At 37.5% G+C, this 21688-nt stretch overlaps 2 protein-coding genes and 1 long non-coding RNA gene across 7 annotated transcripts in view; 2 read left to right on the top strand and 1 right to left on the bottom strand.

Moving 5' to 3' along the window:
* The first annotated feature begins 327 nt into the window (after positions 1-327).
* On the top strand, positions 328-13048 carry opn4xa (opsin 4xa). The gene is made up of 9 exons (XM_046066449.1): positions 328-343; positions 3900-4041; positions 9358-9491; positions 10003-10206; positions 10319-10490; positions 11664-11825; positions 12075-12182; positions 12265-12460; positions 12905-13048. The coding sequence occupies exons 2-9, from the start codon at positions 3908-3910 to the stop codon at positions 13046-13048; spliced, it is 1254 nt and encodes a 417-aa protein (XP_045922405.1). The 5' UTR covers positions 328-343; positions 3900-3907.
* Positions 11677-19820, bottom strand: LOC123981549. The gene is made up of 3 exons (XR_006827789.1): positions 19719-19820; positions 12867-12970; positions 11677-12514 (listed from the first exon to the last, which is right to left on the bottom strand). It is a non-coding gene; the product is annotated as an uncharacterized LOC123981549 (long non-coding RNA).
* pdlim5b (PDZ and LIM domain 5b) overlaps positions 19746-21688 on the top strand; it is a 39498-nt gene continuing 37555 nt past the window's right edge. For 2 of the 5 annotated variants that reach the window (XM_046066443.1, XM_046066438.1), the window contains exon 1: positions 19747-19938. The gene's annotated coding sequence lies outside the window, so the exon portion shown is untranslated. Of the gene's footprint in view, positions 19939-21688 lie in introns of all 5 variants that reach the window. The other 3 variants (XM_046066440.1, XM_046066439.1, XM_046066445.1) reach the window with 3 other exon arrangements.

The following is a 21688-nucleotide window of genomic DNA, read 5'->3' as shown; positions in this document are numbered from 1 at the left end:
CTACAATAATGCAATTGATGTTAAAAAAATGTTTCTAATAAGCGCATTTTTTCATAAAAGATTTTACAGCTGTTACCTGAAATGTTTCATATGATTAGACCAGCCTCTTACCACCTTCCCACGCAAACACACACACATACTCACACGTCCTCATGTACGCACACACACTGGCTTGATTGATGCATTGTGCTATATGAGAGCTGTGTGTGATGGGTAGCCAGCAGGGGGGTGGGTCGATGTGCTGCTGCTTTTGTTCTGTCTGTCTTTCTGTGTATTCTCATGTTCCTCAAGCACTGATAGCAGCAGCTTACTGTTGCTGCACTGTATGAGAGAATCTCCATCTAACTTGGGGATTAGAGAAGGAGTCATCAACCTTATCCGGAGCGTGGTAGATTTTTTACATGCCATACGGCTTCAGTGTCTCTGATCTCTTTACCAGCCCACTATAAAGACAGAGGAAAAGGGGCTTCACTCTTTCAATAAGGTAAAGTAACACTTTCTTAATATATTGGTTTGATTAAGTTTTACAGGATAGAGGTTAAATTGACTTGATGGGAACTTCTTTCTTTATTTTTTGCCGTTGTACACCTATATAAACCATGATTGATTGATATGAAGCAAACTTTCTAAGAGAGCAAAAACTTTGTAAGTTGGGCATCCCCGCGACCCTGTACCCAGGATAAGCGGTTGACGATGGATGGATGGATGGAAGGAAATTGGGCATATGCATACTGCAGATGTTGTCAGAAGGGGGTTTGATCACCTGATGCTTTACCCTTTATCTCACCGATCCTATTCTCTAACATGAGTTGTATATTTAATTATCTTCCAACACAGAGGGTAACTTCTAATAAAAATTGACTATTTTTATAAAAAGGAAAATATCAAACAAACACACTTGTTGATTGTAACCATGCTCTGTGTAATGCTTACCAATACATTTAGAATTTCTCATTCATCATTTACCATAAGAAGTATCTTAATTTCGGTTTAAACATAGTTTGAAGGTATTTCAATATCCACTTAACAAAGTGGAAAATCAAAACCCATTTACTTACAGTACATGGAACACACAAGACATGCTCTGTCCTTCTTATCGATCCATTTGCTTTCCATGAACTTTGTATTAGCAATGGCTGAATAAACATGAACACATTCTCCCATGTCAGTTTCAAAATAGTCATAAAAGACAGCAAAGGGTGCATTCCACCTTTGGTGTGAACACAGTCACACTTAATCAGAATGTATTGTTTTTGATTTATGGGCCTTTCATTAGACAGCGCTTTGATGTCTAATGAAGGGAAATAAGAGGTGATTGAGGGTTCCTCTGACGCACAAGGCTTCACTGAGCACAGCATGAACTCCCTGTATAGACCTGACACACTGCATGTCTATGTGTTCTTTACCTATTGTGCTGTGATATAAAGTTCTATGCTTATGTTTTCATTCTTTAACACCATGAACAGAAAACCACAGAAAATGCTGCACTATCAATTTATTGAATTTTTATTTGATTGAATGTTTTAATGGTAGCTGCTGTATATAATAAAGAATGTTACACAACATTCTCACATATTTCTCATGTACATGTATTATGAGTCTGATTCACTACTGCTCTGTTGGATTAAGGACAGTACCATCCCTCATCCTAATTTTGGATAACACAACAGCGGACAAAATTTAAAACATGTTCTTGTTCTCAGACGAATTATTAATGCGATATATGACAGACATTTTACAGCATCTTCTGAAATGGAGAGAGAGCATTGTGGGGCACCTGCACCTAACTCCTATCTATAATGCAGATCAGAGGCAGACAGGAAGTGGGTTTACATGGGATGATAAATGCTGTTAATGTTACGTGATTCCATCACATTAACAAAACACAGAAATCCTCTTACAATCACTGCCGCAGCTGAGCAATGGCCACGTGGAACAGTGTGTCGACGCCCATACAGCCATTTTCATTATAAAAAATGTGCTCTGAAATGCATATTGTGGTTGTCCTAAGAATGACCTTGTAAAAACAAAAAAATAAAATCAGTTCAATAATACTGAGTGAGGATCTCCTCTCTCACCAGAAAGGCCATGGCAGCTTCCCTGCTCTTATTTTATCTTATCATGATTGATATTTGGCCCACCGCTTTAACAGTTTGCAAGTGTTAATAATTGATATTAAAAAGGCACTGACTGTCATAATCCTTGTGATTGTATAAGATAATACAAAAAAACGCATACTCAATCTTTCATTTCAAGGTAGTGTATAAGGTGAACTGGAATACATTTCAGCGGCAAAGTGCAATGTGGAGAAAGTTTAAAGTTCTTGGAACAGAGTTAGTTTAGTTTCCATATGTCAGGCATTAGGGAAAAGAATACCTAATACAATACCATTTCAAATACTTTACGATTCTGTGTTTACTGTGTAATGAGCAAGATTGCTCTTCTTGAAGAACTGAAAAGCTTAAACATTGGCTGTCATAGAGAAACAACTTACAACTAAAACTAAACTATGTGCACACAAAAACAGACCACACAGACACAACTTACATATACACTACCCAATTTGTTTGTAGTGCCCAACAGTAACCCTCCCAAACCGAAAACTTCCAACAGTTGAGTTTTCAAACAGAAACGCTGAGCTGAGGGATTTCCTCAGATTTCCTTTATGAAAATAGTGGCTATGGTTGAAATGTGAGCACTGAACAGGTACATGTCTAAAGCATTAAGAAAACAAAAAAACAATGGATATGGGAAAAAATTTATATACGGATATGCGAAGGTTCTCATTCATCCAGGTCATAGTTATCAGGGGCGGAGCACAAAATCCTTGATTTAAGTTAAAACGTTTCAACATTACTCAGAATGTAGAGACAGATAAGCGGTATGAAAACCTTACAGCTGTGTTTTCCTCTGCTGTTGTTGCTGCAGCGGTCTGTGTGACTGGTCTGTGAGCGGGCGGCTGGTGCAGCCTTCCCCCCGCTGCAGCCACTTGTGGGGCTCCTGAACTCTAAAAACTTTTTGTTCCGCAATCACTTTTCATAAAAACTGTCAATATTTGAAATCTACACAGTTGATTTCTCATCTCAAAACTTCTCAGAAGTGGATTTAGTAATGAAATAACGTATGAAAATTGTAACATATAAAACTTTCTGTTGCTGGCCTCTGTCAGGCGCATGCAATGATGATGCAGTGAATAGTGACAATTCTCTCTGACCAATCAGCAGTCTGCTGTGTTTTCACGTCACATTTTAGCATCGCCTCAGCTTGCTTGGAACCGCCTCAGCTTTCGTATCACCTTGGAGGTGATATGAAAAAAAAAAGTACCTGGAAACAGGTACAGGTAAAATTTTTCCACAATGTAAAACCAAAAAAAGGCGAGTAGAGTCGAGGCAAGTCGAGCTGGTACCGTGCAGTGGAAAAGGGGACTAAAGCCCCTTTTCCCCCCAGTCCTACGCCCCTGATAGTTATCTAAGGACGGTTAAACCAAGTCCAGTTGCCCTTGATTTTAACCTTCCTTGGATAAATAAGGATATAAAACATATGTAATGTAAAAACTACTAACTATTAAAAAGAAACCCCAACCAAGACAAATTAATTAACGTGACCTTGAGCCAGCTGACTCAACTAAATAAAATGTTGACATGAATGAATGGTAACCGATTAAAGATGCAGTGTTGCAGACGCAAGCTGTATGTCGTCACAAATTATTTTTATTTTGGGGCCCCCAGACATTTTACTTGCTGATCATGATAAGTACTCTTACATAATGCTGGAGACTTTAGTGGGTCAGAGTGACAGAGAGGAAGACTGGGTTTGTATAAAAGACACTAGGACACGCTGTGCACAAAGATAGACTCTCTGATGCTGACATCTGTGTGTGTGTGTGTGTGTGGTTGATGTCACAGAAATGGACGTGGAACGTGGATTCTACCGGCAGGTGGATGTTCAGGACCACGCTCACTACATTGTTGCCTTCTTTGTCTTTGTGATTGGAACAGTGGGTGTTACTGGGAACGCCTTGGTCATGTACGCATTTTTCTGGTAAGTGATGGGGTGATGGCAACGAATGTGCTTGTCTGTCATCGTCAATGTATGTATGTAATGTAAAAGCTGCATTATTTATATCAGTTGTTACAAGCCCTTTTTTTTTTTACAACTTGAACTTAACAAAAACAAAAGCTTACTCAGAACAAACTCCTTGTTACCCTGAAAACCAAATTTGTAATTCTGCTTTTTAAAAATCAATCAAATAAATCATTAATAATCTCATCACTGCATCCTCCCAGGTCTCATTACAGCCTTTGGTTATTATCTGTGAAAACTAGTATGGAAGAAGGAGCTATTCCAAATGATTAAAGTAAGCCATATTGTTTCTTATTAGCCTTTCATTGGTTTCACTACAGCTATGATAATATTTTTAATAAAAGCCTTATTTTGACCATGTCTCCTACAACATTAACTGTATAGGTAATGTATGAGATAGGTTGCTGAGTACAGATAAATGGATGGAACAAATGCATTTCAGAAAAACAAAACAAATAAAGAGGAAGTGAAGCATCATGAGACATGCTGCATGGTCCTCAAGGGCTGTTAATATGCATTGAGTTATTCTCTAAGATTTACTAGTGATACGCCCGTACATGTATGTGTTGTAAAGCACAACTATTGCTCCTGTAAATAAAGTGGCTAAAAATAGATAGTTAATAAATAAACATTTGACAATATTTGGCTCTTAGTAGTCACTTTTGTGTAATTGATGTGATGTGGATCCCATTTAGCAACACATTTTAGATATCAGCTAACTATTCTATGAAGTGCTAATATCTAACACTATTTCACTATATTTATGTTTGTAGTGAATATTTAATAGATTGGTCAAAATAAAGATATTGATAGGATATAAACTAATCACCATTTACTCAAAAAGCTTTCAAAAGAAAGCTGATTTTAACCACACCATCACTAAAATAAAATGCTCCCACGGAAACTGTAATCAAGGTCCATCGTTAAATTAAAATAGTTGCAAAAGATTAACTACTAGAAGTGCTGACAAGTTCCCTAACAAGGTGGACCACACATCCCCATTGGCAGCATGATGACAGGTTAATCTGCCCGTCAATGGTATGCACCTATATTTGACATTGTAACAAGCCTCAATTAGCCCATCACATTTCTGCATGTGAACTAGTCCTATGAAAAAAATCCTGGGAAGTCAGGAAGAAGTGCACAGCTAGACACACAGTGCTCTATTGTTCATGTCCTGCTCCAAAACTCCAAAACAAGTTAGTTCACAGAAACAGTTTGCCCGAGGATTGTTCTGTTAATCAGACAAACAGTCCCTTTGGTGTGATATTTAAATAGAACATTAGCGATATCTGACTAAGATCTAATCAGTTTTCTAATGTATCTAATTCAATATTTGGATCTACTGAATATTAATACTACTACTGTTGGAATCTGGACTCAACATGGACGCTACTACAAAAATTTGTTGGATTAGTATTATCAGAGCATACAAACAACACACAGACATCTAGTTCACTCTACATGGACAGCAAACTAACCATATTACAAATTACATGTTTGCAAAATATGTAAATACAATACGTGATTTTGCATGAATCAAAGTTCTGTATACTTCTTAACGCACTTTATTTCTGTTTTTGCAATAAATATTTAAGGAGAGAAAAAAAATATTCTTATTATTCCGACACCACGTGAATGCACCATCAGTCACCGCTCACCTCTCTTTTTCCAAGCTACAGTTTTAGCACAAGTGCTAAATAATACATGTGGGCCTCCCGCAACATGGCAACATCCATGTAAGGGGACCTGCAGTGTATGTAGATGCTCATTCTAAGATTATAAAAACATAACAATTCATTATGTAAGGTCTTTACACACCACTGAAAACATTTATGGATATTTTATATTGCATTTCTGTCAATAGATCCTCCTAGACACTGAACCTTTAACTACAAGTTATATACCAATGCCTAATTTTTAGGGACAAGCAAACTAAAAGTCAACACTTTAAGCAGTTCATGTGGTATACTTTCAAACATGCACAGCGCACACTAAAATTCTTGGATGTTGCAGATATTTACAGTGCTGAGTTATGGAAAACAGTGTATTCTTGCATTAGGAAGCACAGATGTCATAAGCACAGGCACAGGCAGAGAGGTCTTCACAGCAGCCTGCAGGCATTAAATACCAGGAAGCAGCTCAGTAATGTTCTAACTGTACCGGATAAATCAATGAATAATTTCAATTATTCAGTATATCTAATATGTTATTTTTTCATACAGTCGATACGTTGTACCACCTAAACCTACATGAAGCTTAAATAACAGCACTGAAGCTCAGGGTAATCCAATAAATAGCATGTGCCACACTATACACTGACGTCAGATAATGCAACAAGATTCTCATCTAGACTACACGAAAAATTAGTCTGCAGGGAAAAAAATTGGCTCTTCTAGGTTCCTCTCATTTTTAAATGTTTTTATTTTCACTTTTCACACAAATCATGATGTACCCTAAAACGTACCTTCCCTGCCTCATTCTTTTACAGACAAAAAATAACCCAAGATAGCATTCACTGGCTTTCACTCTCAGTGGTAAAACCTGAAAAGGAAATAGTCACTCTATGAGGATTTGACTCAGTTGGATTTTTTTTAAAAATATTGCTGGCCTGGAAGAAACACTTTGGTATTCTTGTCTGGGCAATTCAACACACCACAACTTTAGAATTATTCATATATTCGGAGTGTATTCTAGCAAACTATTTCAGGCATAAACAGTGAGGATTTGTTTAGATAAATAACTGAATAAACAAACTGACAAATGCATCAAATATATAACAATCACAGTATATAATCCACTAGTAAGAGAAGTCAGAGATGATCCCATTTCATCAACTAAACTGTAAACTTGCAATAAAAGAACAAACACTGCAGTTATCTTATGTCAAATCTACTCTTTACACTCTCACACATTTAAGACCAAAAACTCTGATGTCACTATCTGCATACTTTTTCATTTTAAACAATAAGAACAAAATACTGACTCTAAAGTCAATATAGTATATACATACAGCATATACCCTATAGCTACTCCTGGGTATATAATATTCCAGTGAATGCATTGAAGCACCAAGTGTTAGATAAAACCCTTGGCCTGACATGTTTTCTGCATTAAGGTCTAACCTCTAGTGATACACATCTACGCACAGCTATTTCAAATGTAGCATCACTCGATCTCTACTCCAATCACAGTCAGTACACACCCACTCACCTGCATGTAAACACAGAACTACACTCCAACTTATCTGTCTGTGCAATGTTTACTCTTTTTGGTCTTTTTGGTCTAACATTTAGATATCCAGAACAAACATGCAAATATTATCATTGATTTCAATTCATTTGGAACAAATATTCACCCAATATCTGTGCCACTATACTCCCTATGCATTTTATGTCACGGTAAATAAGTATAATGTAATGAATGCGAGTGGATAAAAGACATTAAAGGCTGCTATAAATATTTAGTATTCTGATAATAATAATAATAATAATAATAATAATAATATTCTGAAGCCTGCATTTACAAAAGGTAGATCTAGATTGAATCCAGAAAAACACACTAGCAGCCCTACACACAATTTCTCTAACAATGGCAGTAGCTGTGATTTACAGACTGTAGCCAAGCAGCAATCTGAGGTGTATGTTTGTGCAGTGAGCTATGGCATGCTAACAGAAGATTATCAAGTACCCGTACTGACCATCTGTGCCCACTCACAGCTTTAGAAAAAGCACTGTCGACATATGCTGGGGGTCCCAGCTGGACCGCTGGTTCCAAGCTCATTACTGTTAATAAATAATAATGTGTATCACAGATTTTCATGAAGTGAGATTGTGTGAATAGCAAATTTATTCAGAAGAGAGAAGAGAATTGATTTTAGGGAGACATGAGGGAGGTTAGAAGAAGTCACTATCAGGGACAAAGCTTTTAATCGCGCTCAAATGTTGTAGTGCAAATTTAACTTTCTTCCTGGACTTGCTCACAGGCTTGGCTCCAATTAAGAAAATGAAGCTGCTGTGTTGTTCTATTCTGTGTTAGTGTTCATTTGTGGGAGGCACACAGATGTTTCGAAAGACAATAGAATTTCCTTTGCAGCCTTAACCTTTACCCTGTCAGAAAGTACCGTTAACCTTTACCCTGTCAGAAAGTACCGAAGCTTGTGTTGGTGTCATTTCTAATTGGATTTCAGACGTCTAATGTTGTAGTGTCCGCTTTGAATGACTATTCTTCTTTACAACTGTTAATGCAGGAAGAAAATCACTGTTGTGGCCTTTGCTGACTGTACTCTTTACAGGCTAACAGGTTTTGCCAAAAAGAGTCAATAAGGGAGTCCGCTAATTAATAGTGAATATATGCTTGTGTTCCTCCATTTTACTTTTATGTCAGTGTGTTTACTTATGATCTCGTGATTCCCCTGCTATGAGTTGCAATCATGCATCTTGGTTCCATCTTTGATGTGGACTTGCCTTAAGAGATTAATAGCATTAGAATGACAGTATAGTAGTATTATTTAAAGTGATTGTTTGGATGTGCCATTGTTATTGATTTCCACTCCCCTGCCTGTTATGGTTAGAGATGTGGATTGAGTTATTGGATGGATATTGCATTGGCCCCTTATCTTTAAAAAGTGATATAATCCGTTTTAATTCACAGCCAGAAATTTTAAATACAATCTTAACATTTATTTGAACATAGTGGGGTTTAGTTACAAAGTAGGATAACATCATATTAGTCTGCTAACTGGGCAAAACGTTCTTACTTCCTCCCTTCTTGTTGTAGATTATGGAGATCACAAATAGTACTTTTGACCATTTTGCAAGCTTATATTGCTTTCATGTGTTGTCACAACGAGTTGACGCAATCAGTGAACAAACAAGTAGCAAAACTGTTGATATGCTTTGGCACAACCAATGAAAATGCATTTATATCTGCATCTGGTTGATTTCTAATAAGAACTAATGGGATTTTGGGCAAGGCAGTGGATGTTTTACACAATAGAAATTGTCAAGCTGTACCAAAAAAACCTGTTCCTCCCATTATATCTGATGAGGTACAGTAACAGCAGCAAAAGACTGAATGTGTGTAAAATAAAGAGTGTAAGCATACTAACTCACAACAGATTGCTATTGTATTGAAAGGTCATACTTTTACTGTAGATCTTCAATCTTGCAATCACTTCTGGAAATATATTTTGTTTAATAATGTGTCAACATATTGTTTTGTGGCATACTAACTACTTTGGATTTGAGACCTTTCAATCATCGTGTGTTTCAGTAACAAGAACCTGCGGACTCCACCCAACATTTTCATCATGAACCTGGCAGTCAGTGACTTCCTCATGGCAATTACACAGTCGCCCATCTTCTTCATTAATTCCCTTTACAAGGGGTGGATTTTTGGTGAAACAGGTATTTTTTATCCACATTCAATTAAACTGTATGCGGTCTACAAAAAATGTTTCTATGTTGTTTCTGTAAGGAGCTTTGTGTGAAATACAGTACCCATTTATGTTTTTATGTCACTAAAATATATTGCAAAAACATTAGGGTATTTTTCCCATGCAAAATTTTAAGAGCTTTTTAGCATGTTGAGAGTATTCTTAAGTCGTTTTTAGTATTCTGCATATGAGTGTTGTGTTACAATCTGTGGCTGCTGTTAATTTGTTTAGCCATGAATGAAAAATGCAGGAAACAATATTTTGATGTTTCTCTCTTTACCCCAACCCCCGAGCCTATTTTATCTGACTTCTGAAACCAAACCTACACCCTTGACTATATGAATAGCGGGTAAATTGCAATTTGGAGTACTGACCAATCATATTACTTATCTCGTGTAATTATTCCAGTCATCTGTTATCTACCATTCAGAAGAAGAAGAAAGGTATTAATGAAACTCTTTCATCTTTCTTTTTCCCCATAGGCTGTAAAATGTATGCCTTCTGTGGAGCTTTATTTGGAATTACTTCCATGATAAACCTTCTAGCCATCTCTATAGACCGCTACATTGTCATCACCAAGCCTCTGCAGGCCATACAGTGGACCTCCAAGAGACGCACTTGCCTCTCTATCGCCCTGGTCTGGCTGTACTCACTAGCTTGGAGCCTTGCACCACTTTTGGGGTGGAGTAAGTAATGTATTCGCTCAACTCCTTACTCTTTTTATTAAGCTATCCTCATTTTATACTTTAGACCCTACACTTCCCTCTTATCTATTTTTGTGTTAATTTTTCTCTCAAGGTTCGTACATACCTGAGGGCCTGATGACCTCATGCACATGGGACTATGTGACATCTACTCCTGCCAATAAAAGTTATACCTTGATGTTATGCTGCTTTGTATTCTTCATCCCTCTGGGCATTATATCCTACTGTTATCTGTGCATGTTCCTGGCAATCCGCCAGGCAAGCAGGTGAATGCATTTCTTTTTTTATTTTTCACAGGTTAATATGTTACAGCACGTCTACTTAATAACCAACATAGAATTTCAATTAAAAGCCTAGTCCAAATTATTCTCTTGTTCCTTTTTCTGGCCTGATGCTGCCACCCATTTTGACAAATAAACGCAGGTCTCAATTTTTATACAAGTTCTTTGGATGTATTAAACCTTACCGTGTCATCTGCTTGAACTAGTTCTAAGCTACTTAGATCACGCATGCAGATATAAATGTTTAAACGTTTGTCAATATGGACATGCTACACATCACAAGATTGGTTAGATTCTCCACAGTTCAATTATAATGTTAATTTTACAAAAACAATTCAGACTTAAGAATATGGTAAACAAGAGAGACAAATAAAGCCTAATTTTTAATATTCATACTAGTTTAAATAAACAATTTAAGAGGTTTGTGTGAAAGGAATTAAAGTCCTGTCCCAAATGTAGGCAGGGTTAGTGCAGTGATTAAAGCAAATAAAATCCTGAGCAATTTATTGACGTTTTATGGTATTTAAAAACAGCATCGCATGATTGAAGTGCAGTCCCATCAACAATCTACTGGAATGTGTTTCAGAAAAGGCTTGAAATTACTGCAATACAATTTGTTAAGTGCAATCACAAGCACCATATATATTGTGATGTGGCTTCCGCATCTCATCTCTCTTTCCGTCTTCCCTTCTCTAGTTTCTATTTGTGCAGCTGTATATTTGTTTTTTTGCCCTCCTTGTGCTATATCTGTAGCTGCTACACATTTCAGGGGTCAATTTGGCAGTCACAACCAAGTTAGAATGGAATTAACCTTTAGTTTTTATTTTAAGGGAACTGTTAACTTGAAAGAATGCCTTTCAAAAATTGATTGTGTTTGCCATCATTAAGGATGTTCCAATCCTCAGGATAGCAAGGAGGGAAAAGAATATTAAAGTGAGGGAATAAGAAAAATTAGATAGTTCCCTGTACATCTTAACTTCCACACGTGTCTCACTGTGTCTACATTTGGGTCCACAGTCCTGTAGATGTTACATAATAAAAAACTGTCTGAGAACGCTGCATTGTTTTTCTTTTGGTTTTGTTTATTTAACTTTATTTAGCCTCTGAATAGGCTATAGATAGACAAAATTGCTCAATTCCTTCTCTCTATCCTAACAGAGATGTGGAGAATTTGGGGTGCCAGGTGAGGAAATCAACCCTGATCCAGCAGCAGTCCATCAAGACTGAATGGAAGCTGGCCAAGATTGCCTTTGTGGTCATCATAGTGTTTGTGCTTTCCTGGTCGCCTTATGCATGTGTCACACTCATCGCCTGGGCTGGGTAAATATACAGTATGACAACTGTCAAGGGCTCTTTATGATATAATCATGTAATAGTTTAACTGCATTTGTTGTGTGCATTCAGCATGGTAGACCCTGGCATAAAACATGCTAGCTTGCTCTATGTAATTCATTTCAGCCATTAACCATGAACCATATTCTACTTCTTGTATACGGTCAAACTAATTACCAGTACCACAACACAGGTGATGCACAGTTCTATTCTTTACAAATGCTTTACACCTTTCAGATATGGAAGCATCCTCAATCCCTATTCCAAAGCTGTCCCTGCTGTTATAGCCAAAGCATCGGCCATCTACAACCCTTTTATCTACGCCATCATTCACGCGAAATACAGGTGAGCTAAGCTTAAAAATAACAGGGGAGAGAGAGGGGAAAGATAACAGAGGTTTTGCTGAGAGATAATTATTTTTCAACAGGGACACCCTAGCAGAAAAGGTTCCCTGTCTACACTTCCTAGCCCAGGCCACCAGGAGGGACTGCATATCAGTGTCACAGAGTGACTGCTCATTCAGGGACTCGACACTGAGCAGACAGTCATCAGTCTCAAAAACAAAGTTTCACAGAGTTTCTTCCTTGTCTACGACAGACACAGTGAGTTTGGCTTCAATGCAAGTTTTTGCAAGCAAACAGGTCAAGTTGCACCATCAATGACGTGTTTATAGAGATCTGAAATTGAATGCACAGAAATGCCCATTTAAGTTGTCTTTTGTCTTAGTCTTGATTCCTATTTTGGTATAGTTGCCTTTAGGCCAGTATGTCACTAGAAATCTTTGGATTATGCAGAATATGTAGATATTAAAATACTCTCTTTGCATAAGAACTGTATACATTCATAACATTAACTTTGTTGTCATATTTCTTGGCCAAGAAAGGCCATAACAATAAATAAATAAATAAATCACAGAAAAGCTGCAGATTTACAATTCTATTACAGCTGTTTAGCAATGGCAGAGGTTCAAACATGGTGTAAGCATTGCCCTCCTTACCTTGAATGGATATCACATTAGTAAATTCTTACCTTGATACGTGTATTAATGTGAATATCCCTTGCACCAGATGTGGAGTGACGTGGAGCTGGACCCTATCGGCCATTGTCTGAGGTCCAGCTATTCCCTTGGAGCTCTGAGGGACAAAGAGTACAACTCATTGGCTAAGCAGACCAAGGAAAGGGGAAGCCAAAGCCAGGAACAGGTAAGGTAGGTGCGCATCATTATATTTGTTGATTTTAGATTCAAATAATCTTGACGTCAAAGCTGTGGTGGTGCCAGACAGTATTTGTATGGGTGGCCTGGCTGACGGTAGTCATATTGGGGTGGCAAATACACTAGTATCTTGTTCAATCTTTCTGTGTGCTATGGAACTGCAAATTATATCATGATGTTTGTTTATGGCCAAAATGTTTGAACCTAAAACAAGCTCCTGAAAGTATTGTAGATGTGCTGGCAAAGGTAGAGAAACAGTGCCATTTTATTTATTTACTAGAATTTTTATAATATTGTCCTCAGCTTTCAGTACTTATGAATCTTGTACCTTAATATCTGCTATTTTAAGTTGGGTTCTTCTGTTTCTGTTCTTGCTTTCATTTAATAGATATTAGCATCACTGTTTACAGACCCATCCAGAAGAAACTAATTAGACCATAACCCCTCTACCCTAGGTGGGCCTTTTGTGCAATGAATTTAACCTAATTGTGAGTGACAGCTACCAAGCACCACACTGAGATCATCATAGTGTTGTACACGACCTGATGTTTATCGTGTATTGATCATACAGCCTGCCCAAAGTTACACAACAAACAATAACTGCAGCCATAAAAAATGAACACAGTCAGACTGAGCTATCTTACCTTAAACAAGATGATTTTTACTCCCCTTCCACTGTGCAAAAACATCCACATTATTAAAATAAAAGACTCATCATTTAGGTGGACAGGCCAGGACGCTTGTTTCATTGTCCTGGCTCTCAGATGCTTTCTTGCCCCAACTTGAAAACAAGCACTGTGTTTGAGTTTCTATTATTTTAAAACTGACTGGATTAGAAAAATCCTGTAAATTTATTAACATCCTGCTGGTCACAGACAAACAAACTATTTACTATTTAGCAATTTACTTGAGGCCCCAAACCCACTGCTCTTCCAGTTACAGTAGGTCTTTGAGATTTATCAATATAGGTTCACTGAAAAGCTTATACTCCTGTCACTTTCATTTAATGATGACTGATTTACAGTGGTCACTGTTCTACAAACTACTCCAAACTATACTGGAGCTGGTAATGCTGGAGCACTAACTGCTAAAGCAAACTGAACATTTCCTGCTGCTGCTCCTTCACATTAAAAGCATTTGTATTGACAAAACTCCAGTTAGCTTTTATTTTGAAGGAGCTATGGGAAATGCTGCAATGGGATATGATATCTTTTTGTCACCAACATCAGCGGCAAGTAAAAAATAAGCGACCGAAAATATAGTACTGTATCAGGCGGCCAGACATTAGCCTGGGGTGGACACCACAAACCACCCCCATTGCGTCAAAGCCATAACATGTCATCACAATCATAAAAAAAATCATAAAAAGACTCAATCCATGCCCATTACTTTGTCTTTTATTTAAATGCTTCTAGATTCCCATCCCAGAGCGAGGCTCACTGAACAGATGTGACCACAACTTATTGCCAGAGACTTTCAACACAGTATTGCCCTCGGCCTGGGTGAGGCAAAGGGAGGAGAATCCTGAAAGTTGGAATGAAGAGAAGAAACAAAAAGACAGCCAAGAGAAAGAGGGTGATTATGAACAGAGAGCAGCAGAGCAAGTACAGAAAGAGAATGATGAGTCACAGGTCCTCATCAAGCCAGACTCTCTGGACAATATTGTATCTGTGCACTTCAAAGCCATCATCAGACCTAACTCAAAGACAGACCTTGTGGACCATGGCAGTAGTGACGACAAACAAAGCACACAGAGCAGACAGAGAGAGCTGTTGCTCGATTTGCAGCCTCTAGACTGTTCTGCTCAACTATTGGGGTCTGTGCAAAGATTTCTCTCCCCAACACCAGGAAGCTAAATGTTGAATATGTTTATTTATCCACGTGGCTATGTAAACAAATTTGTTTTTGTTTTTTTGTTCGAGACTAAATAAACTTTTATTTCCTCTGTTTCACCATGCACTGCAGCCAAATACATGTGTTTACAAGTCTTTTGTGCAGACTGACACACGACTGTATTAACAGATAATCCACACATACCTCTCCAGTTAAGGCTTGCTGTTAATATACACACTAATGCTACCATTGTTTTGTTCAACACTGCAACATAAACAAAGAAATGGAACCTAAACTTCTAAAAAGACCTTTCAAAATAGTATGCATAAAAACACAAAAACAAAGCCAGAAATCATTTGCATACCAAAAACAATTAATAAAAAGAGCAACTAGATTTATATTCAACTTGTTGTAAAGAGACCAAAGATTATTTTTTGGAAAGTTTATTGTGTATTTTGTGAAAAAGTTGATTTCACACGTGTTTACTTTGTAATTAAAGCTAAGCTAAATTAATTAAAGCTAAGTTATCAGCCTTGCTCATTTACATGAGCAATGAGAAGATTTGGTTACTATTTCTTGATAATGCAATGTCTACAATGCGTTAATGAGTCACTGTAGAACTCTTTGTAATGTATGAGTGTTTTTCATGTTTTGTAAGTTAAGTACATTATGTACTATATCATTGTTCAGGCGTTAAGTAATAATGTGTTATACAACCCAAGAATTTCATTCACCACCGCCATTTTGGAAACAATGTTTTACATATTTGATATAAAGCATACATTTTCAAAACAAAACTTTGAAATGTAATTTTCTGAAAAGGAATAATGCTGCATGTTATCAAAAACAGTATTGGCATAGCAGCAATCACTGAAATGTTGCACCTTTTCCTTCTTTAAATATTCAGTATTTATTGCCCTTGGTGCTATTTTTCTTTTGAACGAGAATGGCTAATCATGTTTATTTGTTGTGGGAAATAAACTTTACATGTGCACAATCTAAGAGCTTGCAAATACTACTTAGTGTATTACACATGGTATCATACAACCAAGTATAATCTCACCACATCATGGAACCTAAAAGCCTTTGCAATCTCTATCACTTTAATCAAAAGCATTACAGACATTAATAAAATTACTTTATCATAAATGAGAGCCTGCAAAAAAACCCCAGTATGTTGGTATAATTTTTTGTATGTATTTTTTTCAAAGATCAAATCCACAATGCATTTAAAACCTGTACACAATGCATGTACTTTGATTATCTGAGCCACCAGGATGACCAAAGCCCATTAACAATGGATCTGTCGAATGTATGACTATGACTCAGCTGGGGGATGCTGTCCTACATGCATCCTTTTAAATTTTTACTTATAGTCTGATGTAATCAAATGGTACAGTTTCCTCAAAGGTTGAGGCAATTTATCTAGATAACACTTGATGGCAGGATATGCGATTCTGGAGAAATCTAATACCATGACAAATACCATGATATAGAGCAAACAACTACACACAAGCAATGTAACTAACGTTAGCAAAGTTGTGGGTTGTCGCTACAGTTGCTGCTGTGGACAAGATGGTTTCCCAGAGCCAGCACACCAGCTCCAGATGGGATAATCACAACTCTCCTGCTCCTACAGCTAACATCACAACAACAACTACATTTGATGGCTATCTAGAAAGTAAGCTGGATTTCTGTGGGCAAATAATTTAATGTTACCTGGCTGGGATAGTGTTGTGGAGCTTGGTCCGATCATTCTTTGTTTCCCATTTGCAGAGCCAGAGCTGTGTGCAACCACAGGATTTTTTTCAGCACACACAGAACTGACAGACCGTGAGGACATATTAGCAGAATTTGAAAAAATGTGGGTGTTGGGATTAGAATTGCCTATGCCTCCTTTAAAGTGTGCTCTTTCTTCAAAACACCCAGAAAGCCCCCCTTTGAACCGTCTTTGAACTTTAATTCCAGGTTTCCCTGAGTGGTTTGCTTATCGAGTGATGTAAGGATGATCTAAAGGAACGTACTGTAGCCTTTATATAAAGCACTAGTACACTTCAGTGGTTCAATAGCATTGCACAGGGGGATTTTGCTGGTGGGCAATCAGTTTATAACCATATTGACATGGCACACATGTAACTGAAAGCCCAGAAGACCTACAACTAATGATAATCCATATAATAGGTCATGGCTTTTAGCATGTAAAATAAATCAATGTATATTTATTCAACACATGCAAAAATGGATGCACTATGCATAAGAGAGCTGAAGTGACAATGTCACAAAGGAATATCCATTCATACACAAAGAACAGGACACATTGAAGTACAGTGATAAAGCTGAGAATGCCTTGTCCACTAGTGTGAAACAGCACCCTGTTGAACAAAATACTGCACACTGCTGCCACCCTAGTATACACATTTCTGTCCTGTGTTCCTGCAATTAAAGGATTCCATTTTAACTAAATGGAAAATGTCCAGACATGCCCTAACAGACAGAACAAGGATATACCTTACTGTTGCCAAACCTCTTAATTTCCTGCCAAACCTACTCTGCTTAACTTTCAGTAGCAGACCAGACAAGAAACTAAGAAGCTACTGAAACATAAGATATAGGCTAAGGCTGCAACTATTATTTTCATTAGCGATATTTCCTTAATTAATCGATTGTTTTGTTGATAAAATATCAGAAAATTGCAAGAAAAGTCTGTTACAAATTCAAATTATCTTCTTATAACCTTGTCAATTAGACATTTTGAGCCAGACATTGTTTCTTATTCTAGATGTGGTGTGTGCCATAAGTTGGTAACCAAAGTTCAGTAAAGTTGAGAAGTCAGTAAAAAATAAACACTGGTAAATGACTTTCATCACTGACTATCATGGTTTCCTTGTTTTTATTAAGATGGTCAGATAGTCTTTTGATAGTTAGAACTCCTTTAATCCTAATTGCCTTGAGTTGGCTTTATGAAAACCTCTGCCTCAGGCTAGATGCTAAGTCTACACAGAAAAGAAACATGACAACAAGGTGAGGTACAAATTGTTTTAGGTATGAATGTTCCATTCATACAATACCTTTCCTAAACCCAGGAAAATAAATTACACAGTGGCTTTAAACCACAGTATCTGCATTAGCTGTGCAGCATGTACATTCTTTGCTGACCACTAGAGAGCATACCAATACTATGCCACTAAATTCTGGGTAAACTTTGAAACCTGCTTCACTTCCATATCACAATAATTGTATAACAGAAAATAAATGGTACAAAACAATAATGATGATGCACCCTAGCAATGCTGGAAAATGCTTTAAAGGGAATAAAACACACAAATACAAAGAAAAAGACAAAACACTAATCCTAAAACGTAGACACAATCAATTTATGTGGTAATCTGCGACATACTGTGTGTTACTAAATACCTCTAAAAACAAAATATGTTAAGTTAATCTTATTGACCAAAACCACAAATTAGTCTCCAGGGTCTCTACAATCTGTACAGCACCCTCTATCATGAGACCCTCCATTCAGATAAGTAAAAACTCTATGTCAATGTCAAAGAACAAATAACTACATGTACATGATTAATCCCAAAGGGACATTGAACTGTTAAAGTCCTACTTCAGAAGCATTTTGTTATATTTGTTGAAATTCTCTGACACAAAGAGGAAAAAACTGTAATAACAATCATTAGGTCCGAATGAAATGATTGACTGGCCTATCTTCTTGCCTACCTGTGCACACTCTGCCCCTGTACTCAGCGCACCTGAAAATATTTTCTGGGGGAGTGGCTTTGGAGGGAGGCCTGAAGGGAGGGGGTGGCATTTATTCGGTTGGATACTTTAAAAATCTAGCTGTCTCTTGCTAGTTTCTCCAGTGTTACCAACCCCAGCTTTAAATATTCATTCATAACTTCATGCAAATCTATCCCCCTTTATACATTCCTATAATTTTCCAATTTTCTGCCTTACTTGACTGGCACTCTTGAAACATTCTTTGACTCAAAAATACCAATGCAAATTTATTTACTTGATTTTAATGGAAGAACCCAGAGCAGACATGAGTAAAATTTAACTTTAATCAAAAGATCAAATGTAAGGACATTTAAGAGACTTCATGTGGGAAGGTTTCAGTCAACAGGTGGTGATTCAATGTGATTTTGAGGCGTCCCAGCAAAGCCATAATTTGTGAAAAGGGCCTATTCACATAGTTACATAGTGATCGAGGTACATCCAGCTGTTACATTTCCAGACAAACACCAAGAATTTGAATGGCTTTGGCTTTAGGCTATCAATACTGGTTGGACTGTGCAATATTTGTTTGCACTAAAAGAAATCTATAACGAAAAATGTCATTACTATCAAGATAATGTATCTAAATTACTATTCCCCTTTGTTTAATATGTTCACATATAGTAGGGAAAGCTAATCTGTCAAACAAACCAACAAGTTAAAATATCATACTACCGGCTGCCATCTTATAATAAATAAGAATAAAAGTCTTACTTCATGTGCAGCCTTATATTAACTGTGTTCCTGTGTTTAAATAAATGCCTCAAAACAACAATCATTTTCATGAAAATAATCTACAAATGTGATGTTGAGGTAAGTGACAGAACACAGCTTCAGTTAGGAGGTAAGTGCAGCAAACTCATCTTTGTAAACGCTGGGAGGGTTTAAAGTAGTAGATAGGTAGTGATTTAGTCCTTTCTGCATTGAGCCCGGGTTTTATCGATAGCCTCAGGAGGGCTAGCTTGCATTGTGGGCTTTACCTTCTAGCCCTAAACTGCTCCAGTTGCAGTTAGCTTAACGACACTTTTTATGTTTGATCTACTACAACTCACCTGTACTGCTCCACCGTTTGGCAAGCCCCGACCTGCTGACGCTGTGTTGCTTCAGTCAACAACCACACACGCACTGCTGTGAACCCTCCTACCGACAGCCAGATGGGGCTGGCTCAGATGCGGAAGTTTCAGTTTCCGCTCAGTCCAGTCCACTTGACGAAACTGAGAGCAGAAGTCACGCTTCTCTCTCTGAACACCAGACCCGGCTTCACAAGGCAAGGTGAGTACATCTGAGTAAATATTTGAAATAATTACACAGAAAAAGCACTCGTGTTACCGTTATTATTTTACTACTTTATTTGTCTGTTACAAAGTTGCAAATAAAATAATATAACGTTAAGTGCATCGAAATATGTGGCGAGTGTATAACAAAAAAAATAACGATTTCTTATACTGCTTCTAATAGTTTCTGTGAAGCAGTTACAAGTGGGCTAAAGGTCTGTCAGAAAAGTACAGAAATCTTTTCAGACACGTGCTTTATGTCACCCAAGGAGGCGACCAAAGACAAGTTAAAGTTTAGTTCCGTGAGAGAGAAAAACAGCAGTGCTGAATTGTACAGACGCTTCTGTATATGATTCCCACAAACACAAGAGAGTGTCAGGACGACCTGCATAGTTATCATTCTGTCCCATGACTACAACTGAAGCTAAAAGGCAGAAGTTACATTCAATTTAATGGTCTAGATTACACACTCTGAAGTAAGACACTATAGTCAATTAAAAGAAGGTATGTGAAAAGAAGACATTTGTGTCAAGTGTTACAAGAGTACAGGGGTTGACTGTTACTTTAAACCAAACATGTCTAATCAGTACAAGGTCTGTTTAAAGTCAGGTTGAAACAAGTTGTCCCTCTGACACTGGCTAAGCCAATGCAACAGTTTTGGGGGTTTTTTTAGGTTTAAGTAGTACTTTCGTAGGTATTCATTCATATAAAATATAATTTTGGTATTGACAAATGCTATGCACAATAGTGACGTTCAGTACACTGTGAAAACAGACTCCACTCTGTGAGTCAACATGTCCTGCAATGAAGTCACCAGGAGACATTGTCTCCTGAAGCATTGTGGAATGAGCATGACGTCTGAAAGGGCAAATCCCACACTCTCACCACTATGTTCACCAAAGCTCAGAGATGTTTCCTTCCCAATACCTTACTACTTACTAATAGATTACTAGAAGAAAACATGACTTCACACAGCTGCAGTTTGACACATGTAGTGGGAAGGGCATGATGGTCAGGGTAGTGAATGTCACAACTCTTTTGACTTGTGTTTGATTCCCAATTAAGAAAGGTTTTCTACTCTGAGGGGAGTGTTCATTCATTTAAAGAATGTCTTTTTCTTATTCAACTGTGACAGGGAAGTTACCCCAAATTGTAACTCAAATTTCCCCCCAAAATCCTGCATGTTTCCATTTTGCAGGGTGTGTTTACTGTAAATGCAACAAATCAACATCAAACCATTTGGATAATCCATGTCCTAATTAGATCAAGCAAGTTAAAACAACATCTACTGCAAGAGCATAAATATCTGATTCAGCAACTTGGCCAGCTGGTCCCAATTGCGCTGTGCTGAAAGGACTGGGATTTAATCTTGTTTTTGGTGTGAATGTGTTGAAGTATTTAGCACAATAAAGAGCCATTCTGACAGGAACTTGAAAGATAAGGCCAAAGTGGAAAATAACCAGGATATCTCGAAGTAGAATAATTAGGAATGGTAGTAGTAGTAGAGAAGAGCTGACCTGGGCGGTGCTGATAAAATGCTTGTGTGGAAACACTGAAAGGTGTGTCTGCTCATGTCTATGCATGATATCTCTAGGGGTTGCAAAACAAGCAGGGGCAGGAGATGAGCCTAACGTTTGTTCTCTCCTTATTAGGAAATGAAATGATATTGATATGTCGGTCTAGTGTGACTCGAGTGTGATCTGGATTTCAGCATCAACATTTTACATTTCTTAGTGAGATGTCCCAGT

Source organism: Micropterus dolomieu, linkage group LG13, assembly GCF_021292245.1.
Source record: "Micropterus dolomieu isolate WLL.071019.BEF.003 ecotype Adirondacks linkage group LG13, ASM2129224v1, whole genome shotgun sequence".
Lineage (NCBI taxonomy): Eukaryota > Metazoa > Chordata > Actinopteri > Centrarchiformes > Centrarchidae > Micropterus > Micropterus dolomieu.
The sequence above is the reverse complement of the archived record's forward strand: the minus strand, read 5'-3'. Positions and strand labels throughout refer to the sequence as shown.